Source organism: Melopsittacus undulatus, chromosome 9, assembly GCF_012275295.1.
Source record: "Melopsittacus undulatus isolate bMelUnd1 chromosome 9, bMelUnd1.mat.Z, whole genome shotgun sequence".
NCBI classification, from domain to species: Eukaryota; Metazoa; Chordata; class Aves; order Psittaciformes; family Psittaculidae; genus Melopsittacus; species Melopsittacus undulatus.
The window spans coordinates 15,133,589-15,153,725 of NC_047535.1; the positions used below are offsets into that span (position 1 = coordinate 15,133,589).

The window sequence follows — 20,137 nt, forward strand, 5'->3', positions numbered from 1 at the left end:
AAGCGGTTGGGAGTAGAGAATTTCTGTAAAGAGCAAACAATCAAACCTGAAAATCTTTAAAACTCTGTATGATTTGTTTGAGCAAAACTGTTTTCCAAACTCGATCTTTCTGATTTTTATTGTCTTTAATGATTTGTTTTTAGAATTTGATTTCTGCAGCCACTGGTGTAAACTTGACAACAGTCGATGATCCAATTCAGAGAAAATTTTTGCCAAGTTTTTTAAGAGGAATTGCAGAAGAGAACAAGCTGGTCACATCACCGAATTTTGTGGTTACTCAGGCACTTGTAGCATTGTTGGCAGACAAAGGGGCCAAACTGAGGCCAAACTATGATAAAGCAGAAATTGAAAAGAAAGGTATGATACAGCTTTGTTTTTGAATGTTAATGATTAAATCTTCAAATACCCATTTATACTTAAGGAGAGACTTGCTAAAATAATGTATTGCTAAATATGCTCTCAAAAATGTACAAAACTTGTTTTAATCGAAGTCATCTTATAGTTTAGTAAACAAATTTTACTTAGAAATATGATTTTATTACATCATTACATTTTCTGCTCTGTGTGTGTGTGTCTGCCTGTCTGTACTCAAAGCCATATAGCCAAGACATTCAGCCTCGGTTGTGCCACCTAATGAAATAAAGGGGAATAACAGTGGATTAGTGCCACCAAAGTACTGTGCTGTCTGTGCCACAGGAAGTTGTGCTGCTTCTGCTATGAGAGGTCAGGGAACCAAAAAGCAACTGCTGTGCCTCAACACCAGGTTGATGCTATAATAAAGGGAGAGAAGGACATAGCAGTGGCAGCAGCTTTGTCAGAGGAGGTGTTTTCTTGTTCAGAAAGTCCTTACTCTTTGAACAGCCATTTTCCATATGATGGGATTAAGGCTATTAGCAATACTATTCCTAAAGGGGGGTTGTGACATTTTAAAGGGGGTTATTTTTCTCTTGATATCAGAAGAGTGTTTTTTCTCATAGTTAACACAATTGCAACCTTCTTGTAAGATGTTGGTTAATCTCTATCTTGTTCTGGAAATTATGGCTAATGTTGTGTTCATTTGTGTACTTGTTTGGTACTCATCTAGGCATCGTATCATTGTTTTGTTTAAGCAGGTTTAATTGCCCATTTGTATGCCCATCCTTCCTATGATCCTTCTGCTGTAGGCCCTCTGGAGCTGGCTAATGCACTAGCAGCTTGCTGCCTCTCTTCAAGGTTATCTTCACAACATAGGCAGTGGGCTGCACAGCAGCTGGTGAGAACTCTTGCAGCACATGATCGAGATAATCAAACTATTCCCCAAACCCTTGCTGATATGGGGGGAGACTTACGAAAATGTTCCTTCATAAAATTAGAGGCTCATCAGAACAGGGTAAGCATCATTTCTCCCCAGTTGCATGGATGTTAATAGTCTCTTTTACAGAATACAGAAAAAGTCAAATACTATTAATTTACAGATGTGCTAACTGTATTTCTGATTTCTGACAAGAACTAATTTTTTGGTGATAAAGGAAGTTATTGCTTACCTCTGATGTAGAGAAATGCTTAGCTTCTTTGAAGGTTTCATTAAAGGGAACATGAAAGTACATGAAGTCAGCAGAATCACTCTAAATCTTTTCTTAGACTAGATTTTAGTTTGCATTCATTTTTTTGGCATAGTAGTGAGCATCTTTGTTCAATATTCTCTGCAGCAGTGGCCTGTGGAGTGTGGGTCTGAACAAAGTATAGATGCCTTATAAAGCGTATTCTAATTACAGTACACAATGCTGTTGAAGTAGAAAAATGCATCTTGTTTAATTATTACAACATATTTCAGTAATGTAGCTAATGCTCTGTCCATTGGTTGATGTTTGCTTGATATTAGTGAACAAACATACCGAAGCTTTAGATTTAAATTACAATTTTGCCATAATGACTTTGGTATTTGTAGGTCATGACATGTGTTTGGTGCAATAAAAAGGGACTTTTGGCAACTAGTGGAAATGATGGCACCATAAGAGTATGGAATGTTACAAAGAAGCAGTACTCATTGCAGCAGACATGTGTGCTCAACAAGCTGTAAGTTGATTCTTTACAATAGTCAGGTATTTAATTTAAGCTGTAATTGTGCAAGATAATGCAAAGAACCAACCCTGCAGCATCTGCACTAACATGCTCACATTTTTTCTGTGGGACTGTTCTGGGTTTATGGCATGCAAAGTAAGTTAAATAACTAAAAACTGAAAACAGAACTTAAATATCAAGCTGATAAGTGTTACTGTAAAGAGATCATGTTAAAGCTGTTTAAAAATACTGTTAATTCATATAAGAAAAACAGGTGAAATAAAAACTGTAAGGGACTGTCATACAAAAAGAATGTGGCTATCCCTTCAGTGGGTTCCAGAGGGACAGTTCTAACATATAACAACTACAAGTGTGGTCATTTGGGTCCAGTGTCAAAAAATCTGTGACTTGTGGGTTCAGGAGCTGAGTACTTTTGTATCATTTTAACTATGTCCAAAAAAGAAGAAAGAAAAAGGACAGAATAAATCCTAATTTTCTATTACAGCCTAGGTGAGTTTAACTCAGGAGAATGAGGAAACAATAGTGAATTAGGAGGTGGTTTCATGGTGATTTCTCACTGATCGTTTTAGTTCTTTTTGCTTGCTATTGTTAAATGCTGCCTTAAGAGGAATAAATGGAATGATATAACCTGACTTAAGAAGACAGCAATAAGAGCAACACTTTCATTTAACAGAGATTTTCTGTTAGTCATATGGCAGAAAAGTGTGCTGTAGATTCTGAATTAAATACTTTCATGGGCTTCATTGCTAACGGTATCAATAATGATTGTAAATACAAATGCAACACGATTCTATTTCTATTCTTTATTGCAGTGGCAAAGTGCCAGTTCTTGTTTAAAGGTAGAATCAGATTTTAGACCTTAGAGATGAAAAGGCATTATCCCTTGTTCTAGGTAGAATGCTCTACTCTTTCTGTGAGAATATGGAGGAACATGATTGAACTTGGATTACTCTTCCCTAATATAGTATTGCTACCTGTTAATATTATAACACGTGTTATGTTAATAAGTTAACTTTGTTTATAATAGTTACAATGTCCCATTATCTGTTTTACTCACAAACTAAATGTCTCCTGCTTAAGCAGGAACGCTCCCAGCATGCCTTCTGTGTCTTCAGAAATATGGGGGTGGTACAGCCTTTGGCTTACAATATGCATCCTGACAATATTATAGCCTCCGTTTTCCTGCTGCTTAAATTGGTGAAAACTGTTCCCCTCCTGCATGACATTAAGGGTAGTAAAACATACCAGTGGTCCTGTTACAGTTAGCAAAAGTGTAACCACACTGTGAGAGGAGAAGGATTTTAACCTAGAGCACAAAGTGTACCTCCTCCATTTATTTTTTCCAAGCTGTTCTGCTTCACTTCATGACTTCCCTGAAAGTTTTGCTCTCACCAAAGTTGTTAAATTTCAGTTACAAATAGGTGAAATTAATGAAGTTTGTTTTTTCTAATTTCTAATTGTTTTTCTAACTTCAAATTCCTCACTGTGGAAATAACTAGTATGTCATTCTGTAATTTGAAGTGGTTTTAAAGAGAATATGGATCTCTGAGCAGAAACATTTATAATGTAAATCCGCAGTGATAGCAGGAGAACTTCATATTTTAACTGAGATTTAATGAATTCTGTGTTTTCATGTCTGCTTAAAGGAAATGCCTTTTCAAATTGCATTATTTTATCCTATTACAGAGAAGGTGATTCAGAAGAAAGTCTGGGGTCACCCAGTGACCTTAGTTTATCTCTTGTCTGTTGGAGCATCAGTGGCAAGTATCTGGCTGGAGCTACGGAAAAGATGGTGAACATCTGGCAAGTCAATGGTATGCTGTCTGTGAAAACGTTATACAGACTATTTCTAGGGAAGCTGCTATGTTACTGAATACTTATTTACTTATGTATTAAATTGTGTGTGCTCTCCCAATTTAAATGCCTACCACCCTTCATAGTGTCTTGTAAACAGTTTTAATTACAGATGGGCACTAACCACATATGGATGTAATTTAAAGTTAATTCACAAGAAAATTGAACAGCATGTGAGTCCTTTTTGAATCAGAAATATTTCAGTGTGGGGCTGATCACTCTTAGCTGTTTTTGTCTGTAAATACTGGCTTCTGTACTCTACAAGATTTGCCTTTCTACATGCAGCAGGGAGAACGCAAAAATTAAAATGGAGGGAAGGACTGCTGAAGTGATCAGGTAGCTTGAATGTCTTCTAATGAGACAGAATAAGTGAGCTTGGTCTATGTATTTGAACAAAAGTGTCTCAGAGGAAAAAACTTATAAATAAATGCATTAGGAAGATAAACTCTAGGAGAATCTCAGGGAGAAAAAGCAGTTATGTAAGCAAAAGGGTACAAGAAGAAATGTACATAAATTGGCAATGAATAACTTCAGTAAAATCTCTAATATTCAAAGGATTGTGATCTTATATTTTATGAGGAACATGAATTGTAAAAGAAATATTACTAAATTAGCCAAACTTATAAGATTGCATTGTGATAGAAGGGTCTGAACCTTGTCCAGGAAAAGCTTGTGATTCGTATTGCTTCATAGTCTTGTAACTCCCATGAATTTGTAGTATACTTACCTAGCTCTAAACAGGAACTCCTGATGTTTTCCCGTGGAAAGTAGTTTTGTTGTTTTCTTTACAAAGATGAAGTAGTTTTAAAAGACTTTTTGGGCTCCTAGGAGGAAAAGGATTACTAGATCTTCAGCCTCACTGGGTATCTGCTCTAGCTTGGCCAGAAGAAGGGCCAGCTGCAACGTGGACAGGTGATGCGCCAGAACTGTTATTAATTGGTCGTATGGATGGATCTCTTGGTCTTATTGAAGTTGTAGATATTTCAGCCATGCACCGGCTAGAACTGGAACACTGCTACAGAAAGGATGGTAGGTGCCTGTGTCAGTATTTAAGTAGCAATTCAAATTATGAATCCTTTCCCTGCCCTTCCCCTTCCCCCCCCCCCCCTTTTTTTTTAATACTGTGCATGGGATATGACTTCCGGTTCCTTACCTGCATCATTCCCTTGTGATGGTGGGAGGTAAAAAGTCTGTGGGATCTCCATCTACACCCTGATTCCCCTGCAGCAGGGACAAAGAGTTTCTAGCAACTCAGTGAAATCTTGACATTCTTTGCCATTTTATAAAATCAGTGTAGATTCCCTGCAGCATCTACTGTGTCTACAGATAACATGTAGCCAGTGTAATCTGAATTACTGAATTATTGCTGGTTTTCTATATAGTACCAGTACTAGGGGACATCAAGTAGCACATTTTTGGTAGCATGTATAAAGCAGCATACTGCTTCTTCAGGAAAATTGCACATTTTTTGGTAGAATCTAGTAAGGCAATATCTGCATGCTAAGAAAGGCTCAAGTTGCTTTTCTTAGAAGTATCCCTATGTCAGGTATGTGTATAGGATTCAGTCTACCTTTTTTTCTTTTCCATAGCGTATTTCTTTTCACCATGTCAGGAATATAAATGCAATTATTTTCATTAAAAGAATTAAAAAAAACCCTATTACAGAATAACCTCTACACTTACCATTCCTGTGGCACTCAATTTTATCTTTACCATACAAATTCAAGAACATTTTCAGGCCAAAGGTATGTTAAGTAACCAGGGAGGGGATGGGGGGAGATAATGTGCAGCTCCTGTTCTAGAGAATTGCACTGCCAAACCTCTCTGGCTGGGGTGAAGTTGAATTTAGTTGATTTAATTTTTGTGTTGTGTGTTTATGTAGTGTCTGTCACATGCCTTGCCTGGTTCAGTGAAGACAGACCATTTGCAGTTGGCTATTCAGATGGAAAACTGCTAATAGGAACAAAGGAGCCACTTGAAAAAGGAGGAATCGTTTTAGTCGACGCACATAAGGTAGAATTCATCTTTTAAAAACTAATGGATGATTTCTGTAGGTAAAGATCTGTATAAGCCCTTCTTTCTGCTTCAAAGCTGCTTATAAAAACAAGTACAGGTTAAGAATACATGCCTATTAAACATTATATTAGCTCTAAGAGTTAAATTTTCTCTGTTCTTACCATGTTGCTTCATGCTGACTTCTAATTTTTTTTAAATCCAATAGGATATGATTGTTAGTATGAAGTGGGATCCAACTGGTAAGATTCTTCTGACATGTGCCAAAGAAGAAACAGTGAAACTCTGGGGATATATGGGAGGATGCTGGAGACGCCTGCATTCACTGTCCCATCCAGCCCTTGTGAATGGCATTGCCTGGTGTGCTCTTCCGGGGAAAGGACCCAAGTTGCAGCTTTTACTAGCTACGTATGTAATTTATTTTTCATGGTTTCCTTAGCTCTTTTGCAGATCTTTTCTACCAGTCTTTAGTGCCAGAATAAAGAAGAGTTACGTCTTTTTGTTTAAGAAACATTCACTCAGTAACCTACTTGCCATGAGATCCATGAGGCTTCAGAATTCAAATGGTCATGTTACCAACTGTTTTCTCCATCCCACAGGACCTGTGTGTGGTGGTCCTGCTTGAATATTTTTTGCTTCATACAAGTATTGTTTCTGAGAATATGTTGTTAGTAAAAATTGAAAAGTGGGGGGAACGGGAGGAGAGAATAGTTAAAAACCCATTTATACATTGGGAGATCATATTACTTGATACAATATAGTTTAACAGGAAGGTGGTGAAGTCTACTGATATTTTAAGTTGATATCACACCACTGATGCTTTGTCAGCTAATACATTTATGATTTATCCTGACTTCTTTTAGAGGATGCCACAATGGTTTGGTGTGTGTCTGGACTGTTCCCCAGGACATTGTAATCACACTGCAGTCCAGCTCAACTTGCTCAGAAGGATGGTGGGACCAAGAAACAAGTGCCAAGGTAAAAGGAGTAAATTTAAGAAATTCTCTTTGCTTATTCCAAAACTGGGGGAGGAGAAGAATGTGAGCGACGTACCCAAAATAGCAATGCTGCCTGGGATATTTGCTAAAAAAAGGCTGTGTTGCATTTTTTTGTTATCCTTCATCCCTAAGGATGATCAGTATTTATTACACAATATAGAAGCTGTGATGCTATTCTGTTTTCTGTAAATAGTTCAGTGTTCCATAACTCCAAAATAATTTGCAGGACGGCTACATGAAAGCATTAGAAGTCAAGTGTGTATTTCAACTGAGAGGACATATTACTCCTGTTCGAACTGTTGCATTCAGTCCTGATGGAGTGGCATTGGTCTCTGGTGGACTTGGTGGGCTCATGAATATTTGGTCTTTACGGGTAAGATCATCTTTGATGTTCCCTGATTCCTTTCTCTTAGTATGGGTATCTAAAGCTTTCTCCCTTCCCTCCCCCCAGTATGTTAGGAACATTAGAAAAAGCATTGTATGAAATAATGGTATAGTATTATAAAATATTGAAACAGTACTTAACATTGAAGCATTTTGTATTTCATTTCTAGTATTCAGTTCTACTATTCGTTCATTCTGTAGGCTTGGACATGTTTGGTGGGTTTTACAGAACTAGCCACATAGTTGGGAACAATATTCTCTTGAACTTTTCCAGAAGTCAGATAATGTGGATTACTGAGCACTTCTAAATCCTTAGTTATGTTTTTTCCTTAATATGATAATGCTAGATATTTTTTGCTTTTAGTATAAACATTTTGGTTCTTAAATAGTTATTGAACAGCTTGGGAGAATATAATCCCTTTGGAATAAGGCTGTATGCATTTAAACAGAAAAGTAGCTGTGTATACACACTGACTCAAACCATTTCTTTCCTTAGGATGGTTCAGTATTACAGAGTGTTGTGATAGGTTCTGGAGCTATTCAGACTGCAGTATGGATACCTGAAGTTGGAGTAGCTGCTTGCTCTAACAGATCAAAGGTGAGGTGACCCTATGTCTTAATGTTCTTTCAAATTTGTCTGTCTTGACCATCCCCCTCCTTTTGGGTTCGAACTCTTAACTCTGTTGGATTTTTAAGGCTTGTTGTTTCAGCTTTCAGCTCTCACCTGACCCTGGGAAGACAGGGTTTGTTTAACAGTATCCCGTGTTTAATTTGGGGGGACAGGGTGCAATCCATCTGAGTGGTGGTTATAAAGGATGCTGCACAGCAGTTAAATCAGCTTCTCTGTTTAATGGTAGCAAGCATAAATAGGCAACAAAAATTGGCAGAAGAGATACATTGTTTTTCTTCTTTCCTTTATGCAGCATGAAGCAATGTTTCCTTTCCCCCAGCAAATAATCCTCCAATGATCTAACTTAATCTAAAGCAGCCTTAGCCTCAGAAATTTTTCAGGAGCAGCAGAATTTACTTCTGTGTTTGCTGTGTCACAAACTGCTGGCATCTGAACAGAAGTTCCATAACAGTTGATTATCCCAAAAGATAAATGAATGAAAATTAACATGCCACAAGTTACTTCCTGTTACCAGAGTCGTGTTGCACATGGCTCCAAGTATTCTGGGATTCTTAGAAAGTGTTTTCTGAATTCAGACTGAAGACTGCAGGTTGTATTACAAGGCAGATCCTAAACTAAAGTTACAGCGTTCACTGAAATGAACTCTGTTTATCACCATTACCATGTTTGTATTTTTCCTTGGAGTAATAATTGTAGTGTTGCTGTTGGGAATGTGAAGAAAGGGCAAATGGAGATGCCTACTCCTTAGCATTTCTCAGCGGATTATTCACTCATTTGTCAACAAGAGACAAAAATGTTAAAGCTTGTATGTTTTCTGTCCCCAATGGAAATTAAGATGATTAGTGATAAATTGATGGAGCTGAATAATCCTGTTCTATGAATTTTTAATTTTGGGTGTGTCTTGTGATTGCTGTTAAACAGGATGTGTTGGTAGTGAACTGTACATCAGAGTGGATATCTTCCAATCACGTCCTTGCAACATGTAGGACTGCACTGAAACAGCAAGGAGTTCTAGGATTAAATATGGCTCCTTGCATGCGAGCTTTCCTGGAACGTTTGCCAATAATGCTTCAGGAGCAGTATGCTTACGAAAAGGTAAGAAGAGCTAATGTGAACATTAACAAATTTGTCTGACACATGGTCACTCTTTGAATCTCAACTAGTTTCAGTCTTTCACCACAGAGAACCCAGAAGACTTTCCTACATTCTATATGAAAATGTCTTTCAGTATTCTCAAAGCTACTTTGCTTCTATTTTGGAAATAATTAAAGTTTTAGACAAACTTTGATGAAGTGTGGGGTGAACTATTTTTCTCCAGGACTAGCTTTGAAGCACTCCTGTTTCTGAATTGGAGAAGGTGTATTTCTAACTTCGCTCTTTTAATCTGTCTCCCACTCTCCTCACCTTTAGCCCCATGTGGTTTGTGGAGACCAGCTTGTTCATAGTCCTTACATGCAGTGCTTGGCATCACTTGCTGTGGGCCTTCACCTGGATCAGCTCTTGTGCAACCCCCCAGTACCACCTCATCACCAGAGCTGCCTCCCTGATCCTGCAGCCTGGAACCCCACAGAATGGGCCTGGTTGGAGTGTTTCTCTACTACCATCAAAGCTGCTGAAGCCCTTGCCAAGGGAGCACAGTTCCCAGAATCCTTTACTGTTCCGGACCTGGAACCTGTTCCAGAGGATGAGCTTACTCTCCTAATGGTAAAGCGTGCTGTATTGTCTCAGGGTGATGTCATTGAGCATATGGGATGCCACAGATCTCTGAACTGTAAAGTTTTATATTAATTTAATGTAAACACCAGCAGTAAGTGTGAGTTTGTTATTTAATGACCTGGTTAGAATATACTATAAAGGTTGCTCTTTGTGTGTGGAATGAGCACAACTCAGTTGCATGTTAACAGCCAAACTAAAACAACCCAAAACTGTGACAATAATTTCCCTATGTGATAAAAGCAAGAAATGTAGAGCTTTACAATGGTATTTTTAGAGTAACATTTTGGCATGTTTCTACACCAGATTATTTTGCTAGTGTTGATTGTGTCTTTACGACAGTTATAATATGTAAACCAAAGTAGAAATTTTGGATTAAGACTTTCTTTATCCGCAAGCTTAGAACATTTTAAGCCAAAATAAAGAAAGTAAGTAGGAAAAGATTACTTCATCATTAATTTTGTTTGGTTTCCTTTTTTATTTGGGTTGCAAGTTACGGATAACAGCGTCATTGCTAGATAGGTGCAGTAAGGAAATACGTTTGGCCTAGGGATGAAAAGAAAGCGTTTGACTCCACACACACTCATTCTTATTGCTGTACCATATAGATTCATTTGAATGTCAGGTTTTGTTCTCAGAAAGGAAAATACGTATTACATCACAGAAAAATTGTGCATCTCTTGAACTGAATGCAGTAACTGGCTTTTGTTGTGTAGGATAACAGTAAATGGATCAATGGTATGGATGAACAGATAATGTCTTGGGCAACATCAAGGCCAGAGGTTAGTATAATTGATGTGGGGGTTTTTTTCTTCTCCCCCTCCCTTTTTTTTTCTTTTCTAACTTCATAAGCTATTGAAAGTACTCTTGTTCTAAAGCAATCTTTCGTGTTGTGCCATAGGATTGGCATCTGGGAGGTAAATGTGATGTGTATCTCTGGGGAGCAGGAAGACATGGACAGTTAGCAGAAGCTGGTAGAAATGTCATGATTCCAGTAGCAGCACCTTCATTCTCTCAGGCTCAGCAGGTGATCACCATGTGTTGTTTGTACGGTTTTCAAAAATCTTGCTCTTGGTCTGTTCAGTTTTTTGTTTGAATTTACTGTAAAGTACCCCCAAAACGTGTTTTCACTAAAGAGGAAGTCTTGAATTATTTGATAAAGTCACATCAAGAGGCCACTGAAATCTGGTAAAACAAAATTGCTTGATATGAGTGTGAGTTGAAAATAACCTGCACAGCTCTAATGTAATACATGTGCCAATTTTGTTTTCCAAAATAACATTGACATGCAGGATGGAAAGATCAAAACTAAATCTCAGGCAGGAGTACATTTTGATTTCTCTTACTTCTCAGGAGAAATGTTTGCCAAAACTAAGAGCAAATATCACTGAAGTAATTTTTATTACAGTGTGGTTTGGTAACAAAACTGTTAAACATGGGGTGAGTGAAGTCTTCTGTTAATAGGATTATCATAAAGATTATTTGCGGTGTGACAAGAGTCTGTTATCTTGATATAACTGAAAAGAAAAAATATTGTAACATAGCTATTGCAATGTTGTTGCATCTTAAAATCATTAAAACTTCCTGTCTTTCTAAATTAGGTTGTTTGTGGTCAGAATTGTACTTTTGTCATTCAAGCTAATGGCACAGTGTTGGCTTGTGGAGAAGGGAGCTATGGGCGTCTGGGACAAGGAAATTCTGATGATCTTCATGTGTTAACAGTCATTTCAGCACTGCAAGGTAAAATTACTGGCTTTGAAATGAGTCAATACAACACAACTAAGCATTTGGGTACTTAATGTAATTATTTGCACTGATGCTAGTTTTACAGATTTACACATAAAATATTGTAGTCTAATTAAAAAATTGAAGGAATGAACCAAATATGAATTTTTAAAGATTTAAGTAGCAATATGGTGAGACACTGGCACAGGGTGCCCAGAGAAGCTGTGGCTGCCCCATCCCTGGCAGTGTTCAAGGCCAGGTTGGACACAGGGGCTTGGAGCAACATCATCTAGTGGAAGGTGTCTCTGCCCATGGCAGAAGGTTGGGATTGGATGAGCTTTAAGGTCCCTTCTAACCCAAACCAGTCTGTAATTCTGTGATTCTATGTTAAAATTGCTTACTTCTAAGAAGGCTTAAGGGTCAAGTGTTTTCTCAAGATAGGAGCATTGCATTTTAAAACTAATGGCAGGCCAGAAGCACAGTTTGTACATGAGAAAATTATGGATTTGATATAGCACTTTATTTCTTTTTATTTTCAACAAGCAAGCTGTGTTTGTGGTTGGTTTCTTTCCCCAGACTTAATTGGCTACCACTAGGAGCACTCAGATAAATGCACATTAAGAGTTGTTACAATTTATTCTAATCTTTGTTTTCTCATTTTGCTGTAACAGGCTTTGTTGTAACACAGCTGGTGACCTCCTGTGGATCTGATGGCCATTCCATGGCTTTAACAGAAAGTGGGGAGGTCTTTAGCTGGGGTGATGGAGATTATGGCAAACTGGGACATGGGAACAGTGACAGACAGCGCAGGCCTAGACAGATTGAGGCTCTGCAAGGAGAAGAAGTGGTGCAGGTACCAAACTATTTGTTGTCTCCTACAAGCTGCAGGCATGGAAACCTAGTGCTAAGAATGTTCCAAAACCATTATAAGTCTTGACAGCTAGAATTCAGGTACTGAATAAAAACCATGAACTTTCCACTTCTCTGCATATGATGAACCCAGCTGGTAATTTCCAGCAGAAGGATGTGACTGTTGATGTGTGATATGAAGTGACAGTTGTTACTGGAGAAGACTGAAATGAGAAGAAGCATGGGAAAGAGGGATGACCAAAAAATTGTCAAAATACAGACATGATTTAAAAGTTATCCTTAGTCCTTTTTAGGTGACCTTGACCTACAAATCTAGGCATGGAGACCTCCTCCTAAGTACTGAAGGTGGATTATAACAGTGCACCAGAACATATTTGACTTTGACTGGAAGTTTCTTTATAAAAATAGAAAATGTAGCACAAGAGAAATCTGCTGGCAGAAAAGAGTATTTGGTAAAAATAACTTCTAAAACACCTGAAAGCCTTTCTTCATGCAGGTATCCACCTGCCCTCCTCACTGTTACCATTGAAAAGAGTAAGAGATAGGTTGTTGGAGAAATCATTAATACTAAAATATCTCTATTTTAGCTCTTTGTAATGTGAATATTGTTTAGGGGAAGAAAAAGCTTTACAGATTTGCATATGAAAGCCAATATAATTTTTTCCCTCCCAGAATTTAAAATGCATCTAAAATCTTGTTTATTTTGCTTCCAGATGTCATGTGGCTTCAAACACTCAGCTGTGGTGACAGCAGATGGCAAACTTTTTACATTTGGAAATGGTGATTATGGTCGATTAGGACTTGGAAATACTTCCAACAAGAAACTTCCAGAAAGAGTGACGGCGCTGGAAGGTTACCAGATTGGACAGGCATGGTTTATCTACAGCTGGCAGTGTATCTTTGTTTACAGCTGACGTTTATGTTTTCAACATATTCAAGTGTTCTGGGTTTTGTTTCTTTTTAACCATGGCTTTCAGTTTGATTATGATGGCAAAACTTAACTAGGCATAATTTTTTAAATAATAACTTTCCTGACTGTCCTGATCCTTTTTTTGCAAAACTGCCCATGTTTTTTAACATTTTAAAATTTTAAGGTTTAGGAATTTTTAAGCATGAATTCATGAGCTATTTTCCATCTTAAACAGTGAGCCTGTGTAGCAGAATGCTGTTCTTTGGTTCTAGGAGCTGAGAGGAGGCAACTGCCTTAGAAATACTACTGTGGTCCTAAATGTCTTGAAAACACTGTAATAAGCAGTGGAAGCTTTAATGGCTTTAAATGGATACTTAAGAAATATTGAGGTTTTAAAATTTTCTTAAATGTAGCTGGGATGTTAGTAGTAAGTTAGCAAAAATTTAATAGTCTGTTTCTCTCAACCAGGTGGCCTGTGGACTCAATCATACTGTAGCTGTGTCAACAGATGGCTCAATGGTTTGGGCTTTTGGAGATGGAGATTATGGTAAACTTGGTTTGGGGAATTCCACTGCCAAGTCCTCGCCACAGGTTAGAATTCCGAGAGAAATTACTCTTCGTATAAATTTTTAGTGATGTTACATGTATTGCCCAGTGCTCAGAGTGTGGCTAATACGGTTAAACTATGAATTCCATATACTATACTGTACTGCTCTAATACGCCCTGGCATAAATGATTCCGATGTGTTATGCTGAGCCTGCCACTTGAAAGGATTTCATGTAAATAATACCCTTATCTCGGTGGCAATACAAATAGGGAAAATCTTAGGATTAACCTAAAGAAGAGAGCTTTCTTATTTTGGAACTTGGGGAGAAGGTTGTTTACAACCTCACCTACTTCCTCCCATGCCACTCTCAGTAAAAAAAGAGGTGTATTGAATTATTGTACGTAGAATAAGGGTTTAGCTCCCATACAAGAGAAAACTTTATCTCAGTTTCCTGTATTGATTTACAAGTATTAATTAGAGTAATCCTACACTGTATGCATTGCTGAGTAGGAATTACAAAATTTCTTTTTGGAAGCAGGAGCTGCAGATGAAATTCATGGTTGCTTTTGAGTTATATCCTCATAATCCCATAGCTCTTTTTCATTTCACTTACCCCTTAGAAAGTGGATATTCTGTGTGGAATTGGAATTAAAAAAGTTGCCTGTGGAACCCAGTTCTCTGTTGCACTGACAAAAGATGGGCATGTATATACTTTTGGACAAGGTAAGACAATCTGGTATTTACATCTCTCCATCTGTAGTTTGTGTGTATTTCAAGTGAAAAAGAAATACACACAAAAAGAAATACACAGAAAAAGAAGAATATTAAGACACATTCTTAAAACTAACCTAATGACGCTTGTTCAGTTTGTGCTGGCCTAGCCTGAATTTTGGAACTTCCAAGATTGTAATTTTAATACATGCCTAAAATCCAGATTTGTAGCTCTAGTTTGATCTCAGGACAGTCTTTCAATTTACTGATTTACTTTTTGAAGAATGTTTTCCTATAACTTCATTGAATTTCACATGTCCAAAAACATTTGGTTACTTAAAATTTTACTTTGTGTAATAAAACATATGCCTACACAAGCTGTTTAAAAACCTGGACAGAAGAATTTCCAACTGCTCTGAATTAAACATGCTCAAATTTCTCAAGTCAGTTAATACATATGTATTATAAAACATATATTGTGTTACGTGATCAATATTTACATATTTAGGTTTTAATAGTGTTTGATCATGTTTCAGACTTAAAGTGAAAATAACAGTTTTAGCAATATTAGCACTGTAGGGAGTATTGTTTTGTAGAAAATGTGCTAGATTTCTCCCTAACCAATTACTCTTGTGTCCCAGCTCCAAGAGTATTTAGAATTGCTTTTTGTCCCTGACTTCTACTGCAAGTGAATTTCACTTTTTAATGTTCTTTACATTTATAGACATAAATGTGCTTGCAATTCCAGATCGCCTGATAGGTTTGCCAGAAGGTCGCGCTCGAAATCACAACAGACCCCAACAAGTTCCTGTACTGTCAGGAATCTTCATTGAAGACATAGCTGTAGGAGCAGAGCATACCCTAGCCCTGTCATCTACAGGGGATGTGTATGCTTGGGGTAGCAACTCTGAAGGACAGGTGTGTACTATTTAATTTCTCACCTTTGTAAGCCATAATTGTACTTTACAGATGTCCTCAGAATGTCTTTATTCTAGGGCAAAAGAAGGCTTTTATTTTTGTTCTCCTCCTCCCACCCCCCAGCTACAAGAATATTTTGGGCATTTCCTTTATTTTCTATTTCTTATGCTCTTACATGGCAGCAGCTTGGGAGGGTGCTGAAGACATTCTACCCAAGTTATTCTCACTAATGTTTTCTATAAAAAATACAAATTTTTACCTAATTCTTGAACTGTCATCAGGTTTTTTCAGCATAATAAAATGTGTGGTTGGTTTCAGATTTATGAACTATTTAATTGCTTTTCATAAAGAAAATACAAATTAACTTTATTTAGAGACTCATTTTTTCTGACTTGAAAAAATGAGTTGTCAATAAGTCCTCTCTTTCCTTTGGGAACCTAATTTTATCCCTGCTCTTAAAAAGTCCTCACCTGTGTATAGCTCATTTCAAAAGCACCTCGGCTTTTAGACAGTTCTGTGGGCTACAAGTATAGGAAACACCCTGTTGACCTCTGGATATGTTAGCTCGTGGTGTGTCAGGAAGATTGGGCAAAGTTCATCTTCAGGTATTTTAGAACTGAGATTTTGAAAAGGGTTGTTGATCAAGTTGTGTAGAATACTTTCTGAGAGGAATCTCTGTGGTCTTTGCTTGGTTTTCAGTTTGGTTTGATTTTGCTTTAGCAGGGTGTTTACTTTGTGTTTCTGGAAGAAAAAAAACCATTTTTGATAAGAAAATGTCACTTTTAGAGTAGGATATGTACCTGTCAGAAACCACAACAGCTTAAGTAAACTTTGTCTTTACACAAATGTTGTTTTCATGTAGGAATTTACAAAAGAGACGCATAAGCATTGTTTTCTTATGCATGAGAAAGACTGTGCAACATAGATGACCTACAGCACAGATAGTTCCTCAGTCTGCAAACAATTTCTACGTATTTTAAGGTCTCTTAAACACCTAGGTCTGCCACTCCCATCGAGTACAGACGTAATATTCTGTTGAAATGGAAAGTTAAATGCTAATATGGTAAATATTTTTATCCCAGTATACGCTGTAGATAAATACAAGTTTTTTACCATTTGCTCTGAATTTTTGCTCAGAGAATTTTAGAAATATCATCACAGTTGTTGATTCTTCTTTGTCTCTTTTACATCTGTTATTAATTGTCAGCTTGGACTGGGCCATACCAACCACGTCAGAGAACCAACCCTCGTAACAGTCCTGCAAGGGAAGAACGTTCGACAGATTTCAGCAGGACGTTGCCACAGTGCTGCCTGGACAGCTCCACCAGTTCCACCAAGAGCTCCAGGTAAAGAACAGGCCCTGTTTGTAGGGCATTTGAGTCAGCCTTAGTGTTTCCTGGGGAATGCATGTAACAAGAACTTTGGAACACTGGGACAAAATTTAGTTTATTTTATATCCATGCAGGTTTTCAAATCATCTTAGTCTCTTAATTTTGCTGCTGTCGTGGTTTATTCCAGTAGGCAGCTAAGCACCACATAAGCTGCTGCAAAGATAATCAACTCCACCCCAGGCCAAAGCAGTACAGGTACCCTTTATAAAATAATGCTTTTTTTCTGTTTCTGTGGTAGGCGTTTCAGTGCCTTTACAGCTTGGTTTACCTGATGCCATTCCACCACAGTATGGGGCACTGAAAGAAGTGAGCATTCATACAGTAAGAGCAAGGCTCAGACTGCTGTACCATTTTTCTGACCTCATGTACTCTTCTTGGAGATTACTTAACCTCAGTCCCAATAACCAGGTAAATTCCATTTGGAAAAAAACAGATTAGCTGTGTTGTGTTATGTCGCATTGCTAGAGAGTTTCTGACCAGATCAAGATGGATCTTAGTAACAGGTTCTGTGAGTTTTCTATAATGAATCAGAAAAGATACAAATCTAGATTAAAGCAAACCTAGTCAAAGCATTATATCGGTTTCCAGAAGCTTCCTACCGCAAAACAAAAACCACAAAATGCTGACCCATCTGTTTCCTGAAACACTGAAATGCTAGTTATCACTATAAAATGGTTTATGCTGTAAAGTACAGAATGACTATCCTTTATTAATATGTTTATTCTCACATTACTTTATTGCAGAACAGTACATCTCATTACAATGCTGGAACGTGGGGAATAGTTCAAGGACAGCTAAGGCCCTTGCTGGCACCACGCGTTTACACGCTCCCCATGGTGCGCTCCATAGGAAAAACTATGGTTCAGGGCAAAAACTATGGGCCACAGATTACTGTGAAAAGGATATCAACCAGGTCAGTATTGTTTCACAGGTGTTGCATTAGACATCAGATGAATATTTATGCTCATGCATTTTCCATAACTTTTCTTTTTTGTATCTTGTGTGTTTGTCGGTTGGTTTGGTTTTGGTTTTGTTGAAAGAGGTCGGAAATGCAAGCCCATTTTTGTACAGATAGCAAGGCAAGTGGTAAAGCTGAACGCATCAGACCTTCGCCTACCGTCCCGTGCCTGGAAAGTGAAACTGGTTGGAGAAGGAGCTGATGATGCAGGTGGAGTGTTTGATGACACTATTACAGAAATGTGTCAGGTATGAAATGTCCGTTAGTTCAAAATGTCTGGGTAAAGGTTTGTTCTTTCTGGTGTCTTTTGGTATTTCTCTAATTGCCTTTTTGTGGCATAGCACATACTTGTTCTTCAGTCTTGAGCAACAAAGCTAGAGCTGCTTACTTAGGAATGTCTCCAGGGGTAAATAAATCTAGATTATGGCAAGGAGATGCCATAAGGCCACACTACAGTAGACCCCTTGGAGTTTTGATATGGCCCTTACATGGTTTGCATGCATTCAAATCCCTCCATTCTGTCCAGACAGTACCTTTTGTAAGAGATGTTGTACAGTGTTCCATGATTATAGAACATTCCATGCATACAGTACAGATGCACCTGAGGCTTCCTCACGTACCCAAAGATATGTGTCATTTCTCAGATTCAGTGCTGGAAAGATCAGTAGCAAAAAGTGCACAGTTTTCTCTATATATTCTTTTATATATAAAATATGTATTTCTGTAGTAAGTTTGTTATCCCTGTTTCTAAGAAGGCTTGTTTGTTGTTGATTTTTAAGGAACTGGAAACTGGAATAGTAGACCTGCTTATTCCTTCCCCAAATGCTACAGCTGAAGTAGGCTACAATAGAGATAGGTAAGCTGTCCAAGATTTGCTTTTGTTGCAGATATGAGTGGGTGAAAAGTAAAATGTTCCATTAACTGTTTTAATACCAAATGATGAGACTTCACATTGCCTCTAGTGTATTTTTTCCTTCTGATTGTGATGTTACTCGGTTGTGGAAGAGAGGGCATGGTTTTAACATGACCTTCCTGGATTGCTGATGGTAGAATGCAGAACAACATCAAGATTGCCAGCCTTTGGAGTCAGGATTAGTTCTGCCTATCTCAGCCTCCACTATTTTAATAGCAACAGATAACAGTAATCTTCTGATTTGGACACTCCTTGCTGCTAATAATGTTGGCAGTTACTACACTCTGCTTAGAAATGTTGTCTTTTATTTCTAATGAAGTAGCATGGAAGTGATAGTAGAACATTTTAACTGCTTCTTTGTTCTTTCAGATTTCTCTTTAACCCTTCAGCATGTTTAGATGAACATCTAATGCAGTTTAAGTTCTTGGGCATTCTCATGGGTGTAGCTATTCGTACAAAAAAGCCATTAGATCTTCATTTGGCTCCAATGGTCTGGAAGCAACTTTGTTGTATCCCACTCATCTTGGAGGATTTGGAGGAGGTAGATCTGCTCTATGTGCAGACCCTCAACAGCATTCTTCACATTGAAGACAGTGGGATTACTGAAGAAAATTTCCATGAGGTAAGATATGAAAGTTAGAGCTTTTAGGTTTATTCTGAAAACAGTTACTTTATCAGATTGACCTTAATTTAGGTGTTTATATAGACCAGTATCCCTGTAATTGGAATAACAGTGACTTCCTATGCTTTTGGAATAGTTTCTGATCTTACAGTTCTAGGTGACAGATAGTAAAATACTAACTTCAGATCACTAGTGGTGACTTACACTGAACATACTTTTCTCGTTTTGCAGATGATTCCTTTAGATTCTTTTGTTGGCCAAAGTGCTGATGGTAAAATGGTTCCCATAATCCCTGGAGGGAACAGTATCCCACTTACCTTTTCAAACAGGAAAGAATATGTGGAGAGGGCAATTGAGTACAGACTCCATGAAATGGACCGTCAGGTAAGAATCTCATGGCAACCTTATCTCCATTGTTAATGCAAATAGAGTTTTTGGTTTATTTATGCAAGCTTCCATTCCAGTTTATTGAAGCATAAGACAATCTTGGCTTTCCACATCTCGCTTGGGGTCCCTCTGGCTTACACACACACACACCTCCAAACTGTTTTGGGGTTTTGTTTTCAATTGGTCCTAGTTTTCTTAGTAATTGCTCAGTTCACAGAAGAGCATTAGAAATCAGGACCTGTCTTCCATTAGAGTAGCCCCACTGCCACTGTGAGCTCCACTTGAGAAATAAACCTGCAGTTGTGCATGTACACTGTCATTAGACATAATAACAGCGCAGATGAGCTAAAGTAACTCCTTTGTTTAACTTTCAGCTATTTCTTATCTGCTTTAGTACAGAAGCTACAACTATTTCATGCTATCTTTTGAGAAGTGTTAATTACCTGTCAGCATGCTTTGTGTATTTTGTCAGTTGTATAGTGAAGCTTGTGAATGCAGTCTACTAATTACATGCTAGGAAGATTATTGTC

The 20,137-nt window shown here is 37.8% G+C and overlaps 1 protein-coding gene across 1 annotated transcript in view; it reads left to right on the plus strand.

The window, feature by feature from the left end:
* The window catches only part of HERC1 (HECT and RLD domain containing E3 ubiquitin protein ligase family member 1), a 76,765-nt gene that overhangs the window by 54,265 nt on the left and 2,363 nt on the right, over positions 1–20,137 (plus strand). Inside the window, 27 exon segments of the mRNA XM_005145703.3 lie at positions 144–357; positions 1,164–1,369; positions 1,928–2,055; positions 3,748–3,875; positions 4,744–4,944; positions 5,798–5,928; positions 6,137–6,336; positions 6,792–6,906; positions 7,153–7,299; positions 7,807–7,908; positions 8,863–9,036; positions 9,352–9,645; positions 10,371–10,436; positions 10,556–10,681; positions 11,256–11,394; positions 12,051–12,232; positions 12,963–13,118; positions 13,628–13,750; positions 14,328–14,430; positions 15,167–15,336; positions 16,544–16,682; positions 16,966–17,135; positions 17,471–17,640; positions 17,768–17,933; positions 18,465–18,541; positions 18,968–19,220; positions 19,452–19,604. Coding sequence (XP_005145760.1) covers positions 144–357; positions 1,164–1,369; positions 1,928–2,055; positions 3,748–3,875; positions 4,744–4,944; positions 5,798–5,928; positions 6,137–6,336; positions 6,792–6,906; positions 7,153–7,299; positions 7,807–7,908; positions 8,863–9,036; positions 9,352–9,645; positions 10,371–10,436; positions 10,556–10,681; positions 11,256–11,394; positions 12,051–12,232; positions 12,963–13,118; positions 13,628–13,750; positions 14,328–14,430; positions 15,167–15,336; positions 16,544–16,682; positions 16,966–17,135; positions 17,471–17,640; positions 17,768–17,933; positions 18,465–18,541; positions 18,968–19,220; positions 19,452–19,604 — 4,233 coding nt within the window.